Source organism: Microcaecilia unicolor, chromosome 11 (assembly GCF_901765095.1).
Source record: "Microcaecilia unicolor chromosome 11, aMicUni1.1, whole genome shotgun sequence".
NCBI lineage: Eukaryota > Metazoa > Chordata > Amphibia > Gymnophiona > Siphonopidae > Microcaecilia > Microcaecilia unicolor.
In genome coordinates, this window is record NC_044041.1 from 10,964,771 (window position 1) to 10,984,849 (window position 20,079).

At 40.8% G+C, this 20,079-nt stretch overlaps 1 protein-coding gene across 1 annotated transcript; it reads left to right on the forward strand.

Moving 5' to 3' along the window:
- Nucleotides 1-178: 178 nt before the first annotated feature.
- On the forward strand, nucleotides 179-19,842 carry LHX5 (LIM homeobox 5). The gene is made up of 5 exons (XM_030218934.1): nucleotides 179-445; nucleotides 2,839-3,062; nucleotides 8,771-9,048; nucleotides 11,318-11,483; nucleotides 18,601-19,842. The coding sequence occupies exons 1-5, from the start codon at nucleotides 273-275 to the stop codon at nucleotides 18,969-18,971; spliced, it is 1,212 nt and encodes a 403-aa protein (XP_030074794.1). The 5' UTR covers nucleotides 179-272; the 3' UTR covers nucleotides 18,972-19,842.
- The last annotated feature ends 237 nt before the right edge of the window (nucleotides 19,843-20,079 follow it).

Sequence of the window (20,079 nt, forward strand, 5' to 3'; positions counted from 1 at the left end):
GACACCTGGGCTGTTCAACTGCACTTTTCCATGGCCCGTGTTGGGAAAGAGGAGAAGCCAGCAAGAAAGTGACCCGGAAGCTTGGCATGAAATTCGGTTCGGTGCGAGTGGAGGCTTCGAGCAACACCTGGGGGTTTCCTGCTCCTGCTGCTGCTTCTTCTTTTGTGAATGTGTGTCTTCCTCAAGGCTCCCAGCAGAAGAGCAAGGAGTTGACAGTTGTCAGTTTTGGGAGGGGAGGTGTTGCAACCCTTTGCATTTTGCTGGCCGTGGTCATGATGGTGCATTGTGCAGGCTGTGAGAGGCCCATTCTGGACAGGTTTCTCTTAAATGTTCTGGACAGGGCATGGCATATCAAGTGCGTGCAGTGCTGCGAGTGCAAGTGCAACCTAACCGAAAAATGTTTTTCCAGAGAAGGCAAGCTTTATTGCAAAAACGACTTTTTCAGGTAAATTTCCTAGAAAAGAGAAAAAGAAAGCCTGGGACGGGGAAAGAGCAGCTTAGTCAAATCAGCTATAGTGACCAAGATCAGTCTTTACCTTCTTGATTTTGCCAAAATTGAAGAAATAACCACAATAACAACCCTTTGAAAAATGCTGAGGCTGTTTTTTAGATGTCAAACGAGTAAGTTTTTTTCCCCCAAAGACTACCCAGTGAGTACCCACATTTTCCAGAACATCAGCTGAACAGCATTTAACTAGTATTTTGTCTGTAAGGGTTTCCATCCTGAAACCATTATTTGAATGGTCATGGTAGACAAAATATAAGCAATCATCCTATGATGTTCAAAATTCAGAGAAATAGTTCTCATTTTCCCCGTCTTACAAAATTCGTTCTAGGCCAGATTTTGGCATATTTGGTTGAGGACACTAAGATAAAATTATACGTTTTTACCCCATTGAATCTTTAGGTTCATAGACTTTAAACTCCAATAAAACGAAAAAAAAAACCCGAATCGTTCTATATTTCTCAGATTTTGAACATGCCCTTAACGGGGCTGCTGAAAACATTGAAAATGTATCAGTTATTATTCCAGATGGTAAAAGGTATCTGTAAACAGGATTCAGCGTTCAGAAAGAATCCCTGGCAATAGCATTTAAACGTTTATGTTTAGAAATTGAAATATTTATAAAGATCTGTTATTTCTTAAAGGGGTTACTCAGAATAGCTGGAATATTTCCGTAACCAAATGTCACGTGTATTTATTTATTACAATGCTAAATGTATCTGCAGCTTCTACCTGACCTGTTATTTTGAAAAAGGCCACAGAGACCACCAGCACCCTAACCCTGGGCTGTTGCTTTATTAAAGTGTGAAAATCAGTCTAACACAGACTGGGTTTTTTGCATTTGTAATAGAGGTAAATGAGCTCATTTCTTCATTACACTCCCTGATCCTTTAGGCCCTAATGAAGGTGAATTTGAATAGGTTTTAATTTCAGGTATGATACTTTACACGTGTAAACTCCTTTTAATGGCCTGGGCTGGATTCAGCTTTCCTAATGTAGCGAGTCTTTAAAGGCGTTTAATGATTTTTGATAAGGTGCAGATGAGCCAATTATGCTTCGGGATAAGACAAAAAAAATGACTTATGACCTCTAATGCTTTCACTAAATCAACGTCACTGCAGCTTGCCTTACTTTACAAGTTCCTAAGGCTTTTTTTTTTTTTTTAATTACTATTAAATCAAGATAGGAAAAAGATTTCTTTTTGCCTTTATAACGCAGAAAAAAAAACCCTGCGTTTGCATTTATCAGTCAAATAATAGCCCAAATTATTAAAAGAAATAAAACACAACTAGGCAAAAACACAAGCCAACGGAGAACAAAAAAAAAAAGAAAGACAAGACAAAAAAGGAAATTAAAAAAAAAACACGTGGAATGCATTTTCAAGTCAAACTCTAGCCAAAGAGGAAAAGTTGTTTGAACACCGACATCAAAAGAGTCTTTTGATTTAAAACAGGAGTGTAATTAGTTATCGTTTGGCTAAAGTGAATTGTTTGCAGTAATAATTTTACAGGATTCCACTATTACGACTCCCATCAATAATACACCTAAAGCGCGTTGAATACAATATTTCCTATCACTTGCCTATTGTCGCTCGTACTATATCTGTGCACGCGGGCGCGCCCTCATGGTCGTGTTAAATCTTGTTAAATTTGGAACGGGTCTGAATCAATCAATTCGGTTTCCCAAAGGCGGTACAGTATAGCAGTATATAGTATTCTTACGCACAATTCAAGTTTACAACCTCGAAATGTATACTAAAAAGTGTTGGGAGCATTGAAAACAAACAAACCCAAGAGTACAGTTGTAAAGACCCGAATACCTTTGGCTACTAAGTTTGCCCAAAGTTTCTAATTACTGTTCGTCTTGCAGGATAATAATAACAAGAGCACATTTGGGGGGGGGGGGGGGGGGAACAGAAATTCAAGGTGTTGTAGTTGGGTTACTGGCTTAGCAGAGGCATAACTTTCAGCAAAGCCAAGCGACCCCCACCTGGAGGCAATTTATATGCAAATTCTTGACCTTCCATCCAGCTGCCTGAAACCCTATTTTCTGGGAACAAGAAACAGGAGGGGATTTTTTGCACACGTTTGCTGATATCCACTTGTGCCTTAAACCAAAATCTACGGCCTTTAACAAATTGATATTCTCTGGCCATCCACCCCCCACCCCACCCCTTCCTTTCTGACAATTGCTTTAATTACATCATTCCCCCCCCCCCCCCCTTCCCTATGAAGCTGGAGTGGGAAAGGTGCAATTATTATAGCTTTGTAGGGATGTTTAATGTGGCGCAAGGACATGATGGGTTGTGATTTCTGTTTTGGTTTTTTTTTTAGGAGGTTTGGTACCAAATGTGCCGGCTGCTTCCAAGGGATCTCTCCCAGCGACCTCGTCAGGAAAGCCAGGAACAAAGTTTTCCATCTAAACTGTTTTACTTGCATGGTTTGCAACAAACAGCTCTCCACTGGAGAGGAACTTTATATCATAGATGAAAACAAATTTGTTTGCAAAGAGGACTATGTCAATTCCTCCAGCCTGAAAGAAGGAAGCCTAAACTCAGGTAAGAGCCTTGTCACATACTGCATAACGTAGAAAATGAATTTATACTAACCGGAACCATTTTCTTTACATAGGAATATTGACCATGCTGTCGATACATGTATGGAAGACCATTACTTGTGTTAGAGAAAAGATCTCTTGCTAGTCACCCCCCGCCCCAAAACGGGAAAACCCAGAACCCCAAATGCAAAAGTGCCCAATTATGGGCTCAATAACACAAGCGTAGAAATAATGTTATTTTACAGTGACGTATAGTTAGGGTTTCCGGTTTTAGATTTTAAACGGGATGAATTCTCATAAAACAGCACAGGTGCAAAAAATAAATAAAAGTCGGTGTTTATGGATAACCACTTCCTCTAGTACTCTCTCGTCCCTCTTAGTTCTTTCTGCTTTTTGCTGTGCTGAGGACCCCTAATGACAGAGAGGTACATATTTGATTCCAGAAGAAAGGGTACTCAACAATACTGTTTGTCGTATGAAGACAAACACTGATTTTTATTTTTTGCACTCACAAAAAACCCTCTAGCTGGAAAATAATCACCTAAATTTACAATGCACAAACATCTAATAATAACAGAAACTTGTTTAGGATTATTTAAACTGAACCTTACCAAAAGGAATGAACCATGAATGAACGTCCGGAATTAAATGCTACATTTTCCCATTGTGTGTTTGGAATCTGCAGCTGCTCTTTGCCCTGCTGTTCCTCCAACAGCTGTGTCCAGATGCTTAGATTTCGGGGGTCTTCTGATGGCCCTGCAGGCTGAACTGTACAGTGATGCTTGGTTCATAGACAACTAAGGCAGTCTTATCCTTTAATCGGTTCCCTTCCCTTACATTTATATAATCGATGCATTCTAAAGCCCGCAGTATCGGTTTATAAATCTGTCGAATCCAAGCGTTTAGAAAGGGGCTTGACCCAGTTTAGGCCAAACTTGTGTTTGGTTATCTTTACCCCAGTTGTCTAATAACCAATTCAGAAAAGACAACTGCTACTTGTATTTTCTATATTACTGACTACATTCACATCTCACTTTCATGGACCATTTAAGTGTCCAGTGATTTTGCTGGCGATGTGTAATTTCAGGGGGGATTTTTCTTACAAATTATTCTATAAGACAATCCACAAAGCATTGATTTCACTTGACTTGTTCATCCCAAATAATATTTTCCGAATGGAAAGTTGACACCAAGGCATTCCAGTATAGGAATGGATATTGTATAAGGGAATACTCAGATTATGAGATTGGCCTGGGAACAGCACTGCCATCTCTCCTTACAAATCCCTTTACTCTGGGATGTGCAGTTCAATCACAGGCTTCAGCTTTTTCTGCGGTCACTGTAATAAACATCACATCCAAACTTATTTGCCTAATGGCTAATGCTTTCCCAGAAGCGATGCAACACCTCTGTTGGAACTGGAATAGTGCAGTGGTCAAACCCACTGGTCAGTCAAACCTGACTGTATTTAGGAATGTTGACAACTGCAGCCAGTCCAAGCCAGCACGAATATTGTAATGAAACTTATCTGAAATATGGGACACGTGCATGGTACCAAATGTCGATTTATTAGACCTATGGGTAGTCTGTACATTCCTTCCAGGACTATTGACATTTACAATTTAGAAGTCCCTCCCCTTAAGCATCACTAGAATAAATAGGTAAGGGATATTCTTGTCCTGTTGAAATAGTCATAAGTAATAAAGAATGGATATAGAATATTTTCACAGAAAAAAGAGGTGGGGGGGGGGGTCACTATTTTACTAACTTTGCTCCTCAAGGAAGCTGCAATAGGTTTAGAATTAGTTATGCCAAATGGGCTATTTGTTTTGGACGGTTTAATTATACTTTGGCCGTGCCCCTGTATTCAGTTAGCTTAATTCAAAAAAGCTTACTAAACCTGTTAGTGTTAAAATGAGCATGTAAACCTGGTACTGTGGGGCAGAGGGGGGGGGGAGGTGAATGGGTAGCCCGATTAAAGAGAACAGCGCACACTCCCGTTATATTAAAGCCAAAAGTGAGACCTGATAAATAGACACAGAACATTAATCTCCATTGTACTGTTACAAAACGATAATTCATAATTAACACCATGAATATAATGGAAGTGAGGTGTGTGTTCTGTGTTGGGCAGCCTTTGCATGATGTGCCCCCCACCCCTTTACAGGAATTAAGAGGCCAATCTTTTTCTATACAAAGAGCTTTTTCAGCGCCAGACGGCACAGTTCTCTGTAAAAAAAAAAAAAAAAAGAAAAAATGCTTTACTGTATCTGAGACTCCTAATTACCCTCTTCGTGCTGCATAAATATACGATTTCTCTTTATGGCCACGCTCACTTTTCAGTAATATAACTTTAATGTAAAATTATTCCCCTTAAAGACACAATATTTTCTTATGGCTCATGCTTGTTTATTATTGAGGCTGGGTTTTTTTTTTTTTTTTTTTTGCATTTTTTTAACAATGTGCTGTTCCCAAAGAAATCCTACAGTTCATGTGTCGTTCTTATCTTTTGGTTGGTAGAGGTATTTTTAATTGTCCTTTTTTTTTTAAGTATAAAAAGGGTTTTACAATTCAGTATAACACTAAAGGCACAAATATTGTTCCATGTTTTATGTGGCATGTGCTAGTTACCCTTCTGCCTGAAGGCTGCTACCTGGAAGGAATGTGTGACATTTCAGTCACTAACCCACCATTAAACACCAACCGGAGTCTTTTCTGACCTCACAGGTCTCCCACATTAGTAAAATATGGATTATTAACGACTTATAAGTGTCCTAAAGTGAAATGTTTGCAGATTTCTTCAAAGGTGAACTAATTGCACCCCTACAAAAAAAAAAAATCCCGGGATGTAGTTTAGATAGATATTTCATTTAGCCTACATTACTTAGGAATCTGTGTATTATTTAAGAAGGGCCTTAGAAAAGGGGGGGGGGGAGCTTTTCTGTGCTTGCTTTCAGGCCACATTTTTGTTCTTTACATCTCTGGAGCATGGCTGATATGTTGGGGGGGGGGTTATTACTGTTGTTGGTTTGTTTGTTTGTTTGTTTGTTTGTTTACTGCTCTTATCCATTCCCCTATCAATTTTTCATCTTTTCTGATAGAAAGAAAGGGGTTGTTTTGGAGAGGGCGTTACCTTGCATATAAGTAGCCATACTGGGCCAGACCAATGGTCCATCTAGCCTAATATCCTGTTTCCAACAGTGGTCAATCCAGGTCACCTGGCAGAATCTCAAAGAGTAACAAGATTCCGGAACCCCAAAGAGTAGTAAAATTCCAGAATCCCAAAGAAAAACAAGATTCCATGCTACCAATCCCAGGGCAAGCAGTGGCCTTCCCATGTCTGTCTCAACAGCAGACTATGGACTATTCCTCCAGGAACCTGTCCAACCCTTTTTTTTATAAACTACTACTACTATTTAGCATTTCTATAGGCTACAAGGCGTACGCAGCACTGCACAAACATAGAAGAAAGACAGTCCCTGCTCAAAGAGCTTACAATCTAATAGACAAAAAAATAAAGTAAGCAAATCAATTAATGTGTACAGGAAGGAGGAGAGGAGGGTAGGTGGAGGCGAGTGGTTAAGTCAAAAGCAATGTTAAAGAGGTGGGCTTTCAGTCTAGATTTAAAGGTGGCCAAGGATGGGGCAAGACGTAGGGGCTCAGGAAGTTTATTCCAGGCGTAGGGTGCAGCGAGACAGAAGGCGCGAAGTCTGGAGCTGGCAGTAGTGGAGAAGGGCCATTTACTACTACTACTATTTAGCATTTCTACAGCGCTACAAGGCGTACATAGCGCTGCACAAACATAGAAGAAAGACAGTCCCTGCTCAAAGAGCTATGTAATAAAAGTGAGCCAAGTATAGGACAATCAAGCCATTGTGACATCACTGATGAGGTTGGCTCTTATTGGTGGCCTGAGGCATTATGACATCACAACATTAGCTCTGGTTACAAGAGACTACTAACCTACTATTTATCACTTCTATAGCACTACAAGGCGTACGCAGCGCTGCACAAACATAGAAGAAAGACAGTCCCTGCTCAAAGAGCTTACAATCTAATAGACAAAAAATAAAGTAAGCAAATCAAATCAATTAATGCTAACGCTGTAAAAGTACTTATACAAATGCTACTGAAGCAATGTCTTTTTTTTTTTAATTACTAACTAGAAACGGATCTGCCTAAAATACTGTCCAGAGCCTGCTTGCTTTTGTTAGCTTCCTCGATTTTAACCTTTTATTAACAAGAAAAGCATTTTGGCTAGCACGTGCAAGCGTGAAAACGTTAAATTTTAAAGATCTTTCTTCCCTGATACTTATTATAGAGGTTTTTTTTTTTCTGTTATTTGATTGTTTATTTAATATTGCGAATAAATTGTATTTACTATAAAGGCATATTATATGCTTGAAGTTTCTTTTCTTAGGGTAACTCAAACATCATTAACTCTTACTAGTGTTTACCAGTCTTATTATCTTAATAATGAGGTTAAATTTGCAGAAGGGCGAGGAAGTCGTTTTCAAAGTCTAGCAGTCCTTTTCTGTAAGGTTCCTCCTGATTATTAGATTGTTATACCCCGGCTTCCACCTTTAATTGAAGCTCATTAAAATCTCCCTCACTATAGAACTCAAGCATTACACAGTCAACTGCAGGCCGGATTCCTTGTATTGTTCTTGTACGGTGGGGGTTATGAGTTGCTCAGTGAAAGAGTGGAAAGCCTCTCTGCACTGGAGAATTCCTCAGAACCTCTTCTATTTTCATCAGACCCTCCAAAAAAAAAAATAGTATCGAAATGAAACCAATTTTAAATAAGAATGCAACCTTTCTAGCAACCAAGTGTAAGGTAACTAATGGATTTCCTCTTGAAATAACAATTAAGTGCCACCAGAATAAATTGCACGGAAGAGACACGTTTCATAATAAGCTGAGGGAAAGAGAGACCTTAATTTTAAGAAAAGAATTTTACAGCTCACGAAATGGGATCAAGCTTTGGGAAAGCAGGGGGGAGGGGAAAACTTGGCTTGTGCACATCACTATTAAGTTATATCCCTAAATAAAACTCCGTCCTTTCTCGAACTAATGGCATCTGTACTTAGAAAGACTAGACACCAAAAGTCATTAAGTTTTCCCTTGGATTGAAAAATCTTCTATCATCACTCATAGGAACAAATATTCACACACAGTTACATGGCCACCAGTCCAGGGAGACCAGAAACACAGCACTGCTGTGATTACTGTGGACTTTTTTTTTATATGTCTTTTAAACATAAATATGTTGCTGGAATCCTCCTAAATTCAAGATCCTCCCTGAAAACCATAGAAAAAGTAACCCAGACAAGGGGTGGGACCGCTACAAATTCATTCATTAGGAATAGAGAAGAACTTAGACGGTTTAGTACTTGTCCTGAAATGTCCTTGCCTTTTTTCTCTAGGGAGAGGCTACCTGTATAAGGGAGGGTGAACCCGGTCTGCGGTTATCCCAACAGGAATGGAAATCTTGAAACTAAACGGGCCTTGCTGTGTTTATTCTCGGTTTCCACATACAGTCCCACTTTTGGACAATAAAGCTACATCTCTTTGGAGTTTTCAGCTGGTCTTTTGCAGAGTTGGATAAACTGTAGCTGAATAGCTCTTGAGTGTCTGTATACTGTGTTGCTTCTGGTTCCGGAGATTACTAGGTTTCCTTTACCCTCTTTTCTGGATCTCCTTCCACAGTATCCTCCTGTACAGACAGAAGTTTATCTCCAGATTTACAAGACCCTGTACAAGATGATACCAAGGAGACAGACAATTCCACGTCTTCGGACAAAGAGGCCACCAACAATGAAAACGAAGAGCAGAATTCAGGCACCAAGAGAAGAGGGCCCCGGACCACAATCAAAGCCAAGCAACTGGAGACTCTGAAAGCTGCTTTTGCGGCTACCCCGAAACCTACCAGGCACATCCGAGAGCAGCTGGCCCAGGAGACAGGGCTCAACATGAGAGTTATTCAGGTACCACAGAGCTATTCCTTTCACACGGTAAAAACTTTTACAGACTTTAAGGGAACGGGAAGGTTGGGGAAATGACCCGAAAGCAAAAAAAAAAAAAACCGATGGCATTTCTGCTCGTCACACAAAGCATCAACCTGGCAGAAAAGCGCATACTTGACTTACAATGTAAAAACCGACCTCATGCATTACATGCCTGCACTCCTAGAGGAATTGCAATGCGCACGATTAGCAAAAAGTATGTGTAATTAATATCTGCTCATTGTTAAACGTACAATTCCTAAGCCTAAAACGGAGCTTGCAGAATTTCACTTTGTATTGTTAAAAATAAAAACCCTTGTTCACCTACATATATACTGCTCTTGAGTTAACCTAATAGCCTGACTAGACCAGCCTAGCCCTTATTATTATTATTTTTAGTATTCTTCTTAAAACAAACGGAGATTTTTTTAAAGGCCACCTTCTTCACCTGAAGAGCTCTTCAGTGTAAATAAAACACAGCAATATTCGTTGTTCCTTGTCAAGTACTAAAGCTTTTAGACAAATGAATTATTTTGCTCTCCTGTTTTCTTCTCTCGCTTTAGAGTTTAGGCCAACCAAGCTTTGCTGCGAGATCCTGCACGTTCAGGGAAGCCATTTTTTTTTTTTAATTAGAATTTTTTTTTGTTTTTCCTAAGAATCTGTTTTGAAATTCTCTAGGCTGCACATCTGTAGCCTGCAACCGAATAGAAGAAAGCAATGCAGTTTAGCCAGATGTTAACTGGCCAGGTCAGTCAAGCAAAATTTAAAAAAAAACCCTTTCTAGCACTAATTCTAGCTAATCAGCAGTGGACAAATATAGCCCTAAATGTATGTTTGATTATGTAAGTTTCAGCTTTCTATATTTACAGATCTGTGTGTAAGTAAAAAGCACGTGCAAAGACACAATGCAACCTACAGACCTTATTTTAAGTCTTAATTTCTAAAAGGCTAAGGGTGGGGCCTGTTGAGATTTATTTTCTTCGGTATTGATTCTGGCTCGCTGGCACGCGCCCAGTTAATTTCTAAGGATTATGAAGAGCGTCAGAATGAGTTTATGCAATGTGTACCGTAATTCTCGACCTGAACGCTGGATATAACGGAATAGCTCAGCCAAGGGGAGAAGTAAAGCGAAGGAGGATCGGAAATTCAGAGAAGCTGAAAGGAGATGATGCTCAAGAAACTGATGACTATGCCATGAAGTAGGAGGTTCTATTTCCTTGAGGAAATTTCCTTTCGACATAATTCTTGTCTGATTCCCTCTCCAACTCCATGGCTCTACCTCGTATGTACGAAATCTTGCGTTCTGCTTGCAAATAATTACTGTAAAGATACTGTTAGCAAAACACCCGTGGGCAACCTTACATGTTCCCTAGATTGCCATGCCTGAGCCCCCCGCGAGACCCTTTTCTGACTGTAACATTCAGAAGATCATTCCGTGCAAGACTGACGGCCACACACACAAATGCATATTTGCTTCCTCTCTGTGGAAATGTATTGCTTTGAGTCTCACGTTCTTCTGTTATCCGTATATCGTTTTCGCTTTTATTTTAGAGAGATTCGATCCTAAATGTCCCCCTCTCTTCCAGTTTGTTTGCTAAAGCAATTCGCTTCACTAGTCAGGCTTAAGATTTAATCCATGCAAAGTCTCTTCCATGCATGTTTCTCGTATACAAGTCATTTTGGGAGGGGGGAGAAGGAAGGTATTCAAAGTTTTAAGACGTACACACCGGAGTTTAGCACAGCTTTCCAGCAGCACTGGAGAGGATGTGAGTAGCAAACCGCAGGGAGGGGGCGGGGCAGTAGATTGCACTGATAGACCAAGCCCCCCCCCCTCCCCCTCCGGTTTCTGATTGACTAATTCTAAACCCAGGTGGTGCTCTAGGGAGTCAAGTCAGTCAACATCAAAGGACAGAAACTGTTAAGAAGGAGCTTGACGCAGTGAGACCAAACACTCAAATGATTTTGAGACTGAGCGTTTAAACCTCGATTATTTTGCCATTTTTAAAAAAAAATGTGTATACAGAGCAAAATTAGGGAGGCGCCGATCCATCACAAGACAAACTTTCCCGGAAAGGTTGGACATCCAAAATTACCAGATTGTTGGTGGTTTCGTATTTATTGAGTAGATGGAAAGTAGCCGAGAGATCAAAATAAATGGGGAGAGGGGCAAAGTTTTGTCTTTAACAATAGTGAATAGTGCGCTGGCCTACGACTGTAAACTGATGGTCTGAAACGTGTGTTCCTCCTTCAGGTCTGGTTCCAGAACAGAAGGTCCAAGGAAAGGCGGATGAAGCAGCTGAGCGCTTTAGGGGCTCGGAGACACGCCTTCTTCCGAAGTCCCAGGCGGATGCGCCCCCTGGGAGGGAGGCTGGACGAGTCGGAGATGCTGGGCTCAGCCCCTTACTCTTACTATGGAGGTAATGAACCTTTCACTGAGCTCCTAGCGGGGAAGAGGGAAGACAAATTTAATTCAGTACTTTTAAAGGCCAGGCTGACCACTTTTTTTTTTTTAAGATCCCATTTAATTAACTCTAAATGTTTATACAGAATGGACTTTTAAAACGGTAGAAAAATACAATGAAGCAGCAATGTTTGCACAGGGAAGCAAGGGTTTCTTAAGGAGTCAAATGCCTACCTGGCTCTAAAATTGTAGACAAGAAAGGAGAAAACTTCCTAAGAAGAGACAGTTGTTCAGTCAGGAAGTCAGACTGTGAGAAATCATCCCTGGGTATCCTTATGGGTTAGATTGCCTTCCAGGAAAGAGATACCTGAATTGTAACTTGCCTTGGGAATCATTATCCAACAGAGTGGAGGAGTGGCCTAGTGATTAGGGTGGTGGACTTTGGTCCTGAGGAACTGAGTTCGATTCCCACTTCAGGCACAGGCAGCTCCTTGTGACTCTGGGCAAGTCACTTAACCCTCCATTGCCCCATGTAAGCTGCATTGAGCCTGCCATGAGTGGGAAAGCGCAAAGCGCAGGGTACAAATGTAACAAAAATAAAATAGATACTATTGGAGATTCTACATGGAATGTTGCTACTATTGGAGATTCTACATGGAATGTTGCTATTCCACTAGCAGCATTCCATGTAGAAGGCTGCGCAGGTTTCTGCTTCTGTGAGTCTGACGTCCTGCACGTACGTGCAGGACGTCAGACTCACAGAAGCAGAAGCCTGCGCGGCCACATAGGTGATCTGCAAGGGCCGACTTCTACATGGAATGTTGCTAGTGGAATAGAATCTCAAATAGTAGCAACAGTGGAGGAGTGGCCTAGTGGCTAGGGTGGTGGACTTTGGTCCTGAGGAACTGAGTTCGGTTCCTACTTCAGGCACAGGCAGTTCCTTGTGACTCTGGGCAAGTCACTTAACCCTCCATTGCCCCAGGTACAAATAAGTACCTGTATATAATATGTAAGCTGCATTGAGCCTGCTATGAGTGGGAAAGTGCGGGGTACCAATGTAACAAAAAAAAACATAATGGGTGCTGCCCTATGCGGTATGTCTAGGATCTGGTTCTGCAAAAGATTGCACCAATACAAAGAACAATAACCTACTATATGAGCATCTACTTTTTGCACAGGTATCTACAGGTAATTTTATAACATTCATGTGAACAAGCCTCCTCCCTTGAATTTTAAGTTTATGTCCTTTGTGAAGCCTATTCTGAAAGAGAGACTAAATTTCTGTTTTGGGCAAGACTTCATTAAAGTTTGGATGCAGCACACCATGTGTCCTCTCTTCCTCTCTACGATTCCCTAATGTGTCTGTTACACACGAACCTTATTCTATCACAATATCACTTTGTATTTGTTCATACCGGAATTGGCGAATGCCTTTACGGTATTATGTGAGCCACATTGAGCCTGCAAATAGGTGGGAAAATGTGGGATACAAATGTAACAAATAAATAAATAAACATCCAATTAACATTTTTATACAGTCTGTGCCAGAGCCGATGGTTGGGAGGCGGGGCTGGTGGTTGGGAGGCGGGGATAGTGCTGCCCAGACTTATACGGTCTGTGCCAGAGCCGGTGGTGGGAGGCGGGGATAGTGCTGGACAGACTTATACGGTCTGTGCCAGAGCCAGTGGTGGGAGACGGGACTGGTGGTTGGGAGGCGGGGATAGTGCCGGGCAGACTTATACGGTCTGTGCCAGAGCCGGTGGTGGGAGGCAGAGATAGTGCTGGGCAGACTTATACGGTCTGAGCCGGTAGCGGGAGGCGGGGCTGGTGGTTGGGAGGTGGGGATACTGCTGGGCAGACTTATACGGTCTGTGCCCTGAAGAGCATAGGTACAAATCAAAGTAGGGTATACACAAAAAGTAGCACACATGAGTTGTCTTGTTGGGCAGACTGGATGGACCGTGCAGGTCTTTTTCCTGCCGTCATCTACTATGTTACTATGTATTTAATCATTTAACTGTAAAACAATGAGTAAAAATGTAATCCTAATGTAGGGTGAATTTTTGTGGAAACTAGTAAGGTTCGGATGTAAGAGACAACTGGGATATTAGTATGGCAGACATACGTTTGTTTGTTTGTTTGTTTGTTTTTTAAAAAGAAATAAAGCACAGCAGAAATATATATTTTTTTCCTGTCATAGCTCCAGGTGGCAAAGTCCCCTCTTCCCCTCCCCACACATTACTCAGAATTCAGTTCTGCAGCCTGAGGGGAGGTGGCTCCCATTAAAGTTTTGCATAGCGCAAGCCTGGCTACTAAAATGGTCAGTGGTCTTTGTCATAAAGCCAAAGGGGGGACAGACTTAAAGATCTCAGGGGTCCTTTTACCAAGCTGTGGTAAAAGAGGGCCTGTGCTGGCATCTGTGCATGTTTTTCACACACATCGAGGCCCCCTTTTAAAAACCACAGCCGGTAAAAGGCTGTCTTTTTTTTTTATTTATTTTTTTTTTTTTAAGAAATGGCCATGCGGCAAGTGAACCACTTGCCTCAGGGCCATTTCTGGGGGAGCACTTACCGCCACCAGGTGGCGGTAAGGGGCTCTCATGCTAACCCGACGATAACTGGGTAGTAAACAGCACTGCCCGATTTACTACTAGGTAAACACAGGTGCTTCAAAAATGAAAATATTTTTGTAGCGCTGGAAATGGTGCACGCTGGGGGTGAGAACTACTGCTAGGCTGCTGCAGTAGCCCAGTGGTAAGCCCACATTGGGCTTACTGCCGCTTATTAAAAGACCCCCCTCAAATATGTGTACTTCTGAAGAAAGGGGGAGAGGGGTGACATGCTGTAAATGTCTATTCATATGAAACAAAAAAAGTGAGGAAAACCCAAGTGAGGATACCAAAAAAACACTTTATTGTATTAAAAAATGACCCGACACGGCCGTGTTTCGGCCCTAAGGCCTGCCTCAGTGGTCTTGAACAATCTTGGATGATCTAGTGTACAAACATACACTGGTGAAATTTTATTTAAACGAAGACTTCTTTGGTCTAGAATATCATATATTCAGTTACCAACTGATTTTGAAATGGCGATGCCAAAAAAAAAAGCCGCCTCTCTTCTAAAATATCGTATATTCTGAACATACGATATTTTAGAAGCGAGGAGGCTTTTTTTTTGCATCGCCATTTCAAAATCAGTTGGTAACTAAATATATGATATTCTAGACCAAAGAAGTCTTCGTTTTAAGTAAATTTTCACCAGTGTATGTTCGTACACCAGATCATCCGAGATTGTTCAAGACCCCTGAGGCAGGCCTTAGGGCCGAAACACGGCCGTGTCGGGTCATTTTTTAATACAATAAAGTGTTTTTTTGTATCCTCACTTAGTTTTTCCTCACTTTTTTTGATTCATATCTCATGGTATCGTGAAGGTTTTTACTTCCTTTTTTTTGTTTATTTTATGTAATTGTCTATTGCTCATGTTTGATTTATTCTTATTGTACACCGCCTTGAGTGAATTCCTTCAAAAAGGCGGTAAATAAATCCTAATAAATAAATAGATAAATACTTCTGTAGCATAAATGCACAGGACGCAAGTATCTTTCAACTGAAAGGATGCTCTGGAACCAGGGGAATAAGGACGAAGGTGAAAGCAGATAGAGTCAAGAGAAATTAAAGAAATACTTCTTTATGGGAAGGGTGGTGGATGCCCGAAAAGGCCCTTCCAGTGGAGGTAGTGCAGATGAACACTGTATCAGAAAGCCTAGGACATGTACATAATATCTCTAAAGGAGAGAAAGGGACAGTAGATGATACGGTTGGGCAGACTGGACAGGCCACATGGTCCTATCTGCTGTCATTTTTCTCTGTTTCTATGTAGTTGCCAATTCTGAAACATTTTGATGGCATTCCTCATGTTGTGTAAAGTTCCATGGGAAGAAGTTCTAGGCTCTAGTTCTGTTTGACAAGTGGTGGTGGGGGGGGAGGGTCTACCTAATATGATCCTTATTGAAAGTTTGTTTGTTTTTTTGGAGGGGTTATATGAACACACCCCAAAAGGCGAGATTTCATAGCGATTTTTCCATAGGCGTCAAATAGGAGTCGCCGTCACCCCTTGGAACGGTTACCCTCAATCCATTTTTAACTCTTTCAGTAATTGTGGTGATAAACACATTACAACTGGAAAGCAGATTTCCTTTCCTCTAGCCTTGGTACAGTCAAAATGGCCACTACAGCAGAAAAAGAGCAGAGAGTTACAGAATCAAATCTGTCTATGGTTTCTGCTTTTTAATTACTGTTGAGCTAAATAAATCTTTTATTCATGCAAATGGACAGGGAGAGAAATGAAAAATTTGCACATTTTTCCAGTACAGTGAGGTGGAGAGAGGAGGCTGGGCCTTCGAGTTTTTAGTGAAGAAACTGGATTAGCGGGAAACCTGCAGCGGATCACTTTAGTTGACTGTGCAGGAATGTTTTATCTTTCTTAATTTTTTATATGACATTATTTTGGGGCTGGCACTAGAATAACAATAAGTAAAACCATATAGATGAGATCCTTTGGTCCTCTCCCCTTTTATAAAACAGACTCGGCTTAAGAGCTCTTCAGGATATGTTTACCCTTTTTTTTTTTTTCAGACAGTTTAAAATTCTTTGTACGTTTTTCTGTTTCACCCTCCAACTATTAGGGGGTATGTTTACTAAGGTGCATTAGCATTTTTAAAGTGCCTGTAAATTTAAGGAGTGTTAAACGCTAACTTGCCTATATATTTCTATCAGCGCATTAGCGTTTAACACGCGTACACCATTTACGTGCATTTAAAACGCTAATGTACCCACAGCACCTCTTAGTAAACATAGTAGTTGTTAGATAGATATTGATTATATTGAAATATAGATGTACATTAAACAGTCCCTCTTAGAAAAACAAAAGGGAAACACTTGTTTAATTTCTATAGAAATTAATTCCTGGAAGGTATCAAGAACTCCTGCAGGGGTTTTAAAAAGGTGTTTGGTTGCTATGATTTTTTTTCACCAGCCTTTCAGTGGCATCTGCTTGGGGGGGGAGCCAGTCCCCCTCCCCATCTCCCACCCCTTTCCTCTCTCCTGAATGCAGTCTTAGTAGCTTGTTGAAGTCTCCTTTAATCCTCCCCTTTGCTGTAAAACATTCCGTCCGGGTCCTTGGCCAAGTTTGCACCCCTGCAGAAAACACCAAAGAGGGACTTTTGTGATTAAGCTGTCTGTCTGTAGAGAAACCTCTCTGCCTCTCAGCCCCCTTCTCTCTCCCTCTTCTGTTGCAGGGAACAAAGCTGCAGCTGCAGCCTTTTGTACCTCATTCAGACGGCATTTGTTCCAATTACCTCTAAACTCCTGCAGCATATGGAAGGTCACTGTCACAGACCTGGGTCTCCTCTGTTTGCTATTTGTTTTGTCCCCTCTGTGATTCACAATTAGCCACTGCGAATTCTCCCATTTGTTTCACGTGGCCCCGAAAATTCATACGCTAATAACATGCAAACAGACAGAGAAAATCCGCCAATATTTGGGTTTAGTTTTTCCCAATTTTTTTTTTTTAATTGCAACGTTGAAGTCAATTCCGTTTGGGACAGATAGTGGAAAGGTGAGGGACAGCGGATGGGGTACACGTTTGGTCGTTAGTAGTAAGCTGAATTAAAGTTTTGCAATTTTTTTTTTTTTTAATATGATTTCCCAAATTTGGTCTTGCTAAAAATATTTTAAGCTTTTTGTTTTTTAATAAAATAATCTGGGAGGGGGAACGAAAAACAGTATTAGTCAAACAAATGGTTTGTACGTTTCAGGCAATTTCTAAAGTGTCTGTTAGGTCAATTTGCAGGACAGAGCTATGCAACTCAGGTTTTTTTTTTTTTTTCAGCATTCAAAAAGTCCTTAAAAATCAATTATTTTGCCATCTGCTCACTTTTTTTTGTTTCATCAAACCATTCTTTGTCATTTCCCTTTTCTGTTTGTCCCCAAGGAAGGAAACTCCTAAATCTGTCTCCTTTTAATTACATAAATTTTCCCCAGATTTCAGATTATTATTATTGTTATTATTATCAACAATAATAATAATAATAACATATTTTTCACACCTGCATAAGTATCACAGATTGTTGCATTTCTATAAATGGGTAGGTTACTATCTATTGCATTTATTAGCATACAAATGCAAGGGTTTACAAGGTAAATTTCAATGGATGGTAATTTCTGCTACAATTAAACTACTAGAATTATGGAGCATCATTGAAAAAGTTAAACTTGTTTACTTTGCATTTCATCCCTGTAAATCTGCTCAGCTTTGCAACCCTTGTTATGAATTAAGACATAGGTTTCATGAATATAAATGTATTTATTCAAATGCTTTTCTTGTCTAAATTGTAAAGAAAGAAAAGGGGTTATAATTTCCAGGAATATTCTTTTTGTAGGTCTAGCGGTTGATGCCCCCCCTCCCCATTACGTGTCTCATGGGAAAAGGTTGGCACATTTGTTCCTTAGTGAAACTGAACATCTTAGCCCTGTATAGAAATGAGTATTTAATGTGTAAGTGGACGAACCACACTGCCCTTATTTACTATCCTATTATTAAAAAAAAAAAAAAAAAAGCAGTTGAATTTTTTTTTACTGGTTTGTTTCATTTCAAGCAAATCATATCTCTTTTGCTATGTTTTCCAAGGGCTTCATGGCAAAAAAAAAAAAAAAAAGAAAAATCATTAAGAACAAAGCTTTAAGTTCTTACAAGCTGGGACTGCATGCGTTCTCTGAAATGCCATATCTTATTGAAATATAGTTGAATAGAAATTCAGAAATGCTTATGCTTATATAAACTCTCGCTAAATGTTCCCAGTTTTCACCCCTCCCTCCCCCAGCCTTTACACTTTCGAACCCAGGGAAGGTTTACAATTTACCTCTTTAAGTGAGATTTGAATTTGAAGGTAGCGCTTAGAAAGACTGTGAAAAAGAATGACTTCACACTTTTTTCATCTTGCTACTAATGAATGCAGGCATTGAATTAATGATTCACAAAACTGTAGTTACTTTACCCTCTTTCTCTCCTCCCCCTCTCTCTCTTTTCCTCTCCCTCTGCCCCATCCTCCCCACCCTCATTCTCTTAAAACCGTAGATTATCAAGGGGATTATTACGGCCCTGCTGGAAATTATGACTTTTTCCCCCATGGCCCTCCTTCCTCTCAAGCTCAGTCGCCAGCAGATTCCAGCTACCTACAGAACTCAGGACCTGGTTCTACTCCTCTGGGCCCACTTGAGCCTCCTCTTCCTGGACACCACTCTTCAGAAAACCAAAGGTACACAGACATGATATCTCACCCTGACACCCCTAGCCCAGAGCCGGGGATAACTGGCTCCCTGCACCCCATCCCAGGGGAGGTCTTCAGTGGTGGCCCTAGTCCACCTTTCTCTATGTCCAGTAATAGCGGCTACAGTGGGCCCCTGTCACATCCAAACCAGGAGATGAATGAAGCTGCCGTATGGTAAAGTATGGATTGCATATTGACTGAACTGGCATTTATGCCTTAAGCCCATGGTAGTCGGACCTTATATCCACCTCCCTTTGGATCAGAAACCAGTACCAAAAGCATTTACATTGACCAACACTGATACCAAAACTCACTCTTCTTGCCTGGCACTGGTTGCAGACCTCTAGGCTCATCCTGGCTTCCACCTTTAGTCAATGGGATCCTAGGCCTCTTAAGTCGCCAATTTTCGGGACTGAAAAGAAATCGGAAGTGGCACATCTTCCCAATAATTTCTAGCAGACACAGTACCAATGGACTGCAGCAAAGTACCTGCAGAAGTGTTTCTGGACCAGAAAACAGCACCGTTGGACCAAAGCTGAAGGTCATGTGGGTCAAAGCAAAACTGCGTTCTTGGGTTCAGTGATCTTCAGATCTTCTAGAAAGACTTGATTTTCCAGCCAGATTTGCATCTTGATTTTACCCTTGATCGGAATAATGACCTTTTCCGTTGTTAGTTTTATTTTATTTTCTTTGCTTGGGATGGAGGAGGATGACATGCCTTGGGATGGACGAAGTGCTTGGAGGACAGTGAAGAAAATTGTCCTATATCAAAGCGCCCTCTAGTGGTGTCTTCTGAAGCCCTGGCTCTGTCTTTCCAGAACTACAGGACCACAGTATTTTATAAGGAGATTGAGGGTTTATTTTCATTTGACAGAAATCTAACTTCTACCACCAATACATAATTTGAGGAGACCCCAGCTTTGCAACATTTGCCCTTAGAAAATACGAAGTCAGATTCCAAAGGTTTGGGGAAACTGGGAGAAGATTATGAAGCCCTCATGTATCATAGTTTTGGAAGCCAGATGCTTCGAGTTTCCCTATTTTGTATAAAGAAGAAAAAAATAAAGTATGTTTTTGTGTTTATTGATTATTTCTTGTAACTCTTATTGTTAGGGAAAACAACATTTCTGCAGGGAAATTAGGAGGAAAGCATCCGCTATGCTGTATGATGTCTCCCCCTCACAGGCCTTAGCAGAGGGCTGGTCTGTTACTAGACCTGCTCCTCAGTGTAAATGGTTCATTCATTTTTACACTTGTTTTCCCTCTACTGGTGACTTATTTTGAAG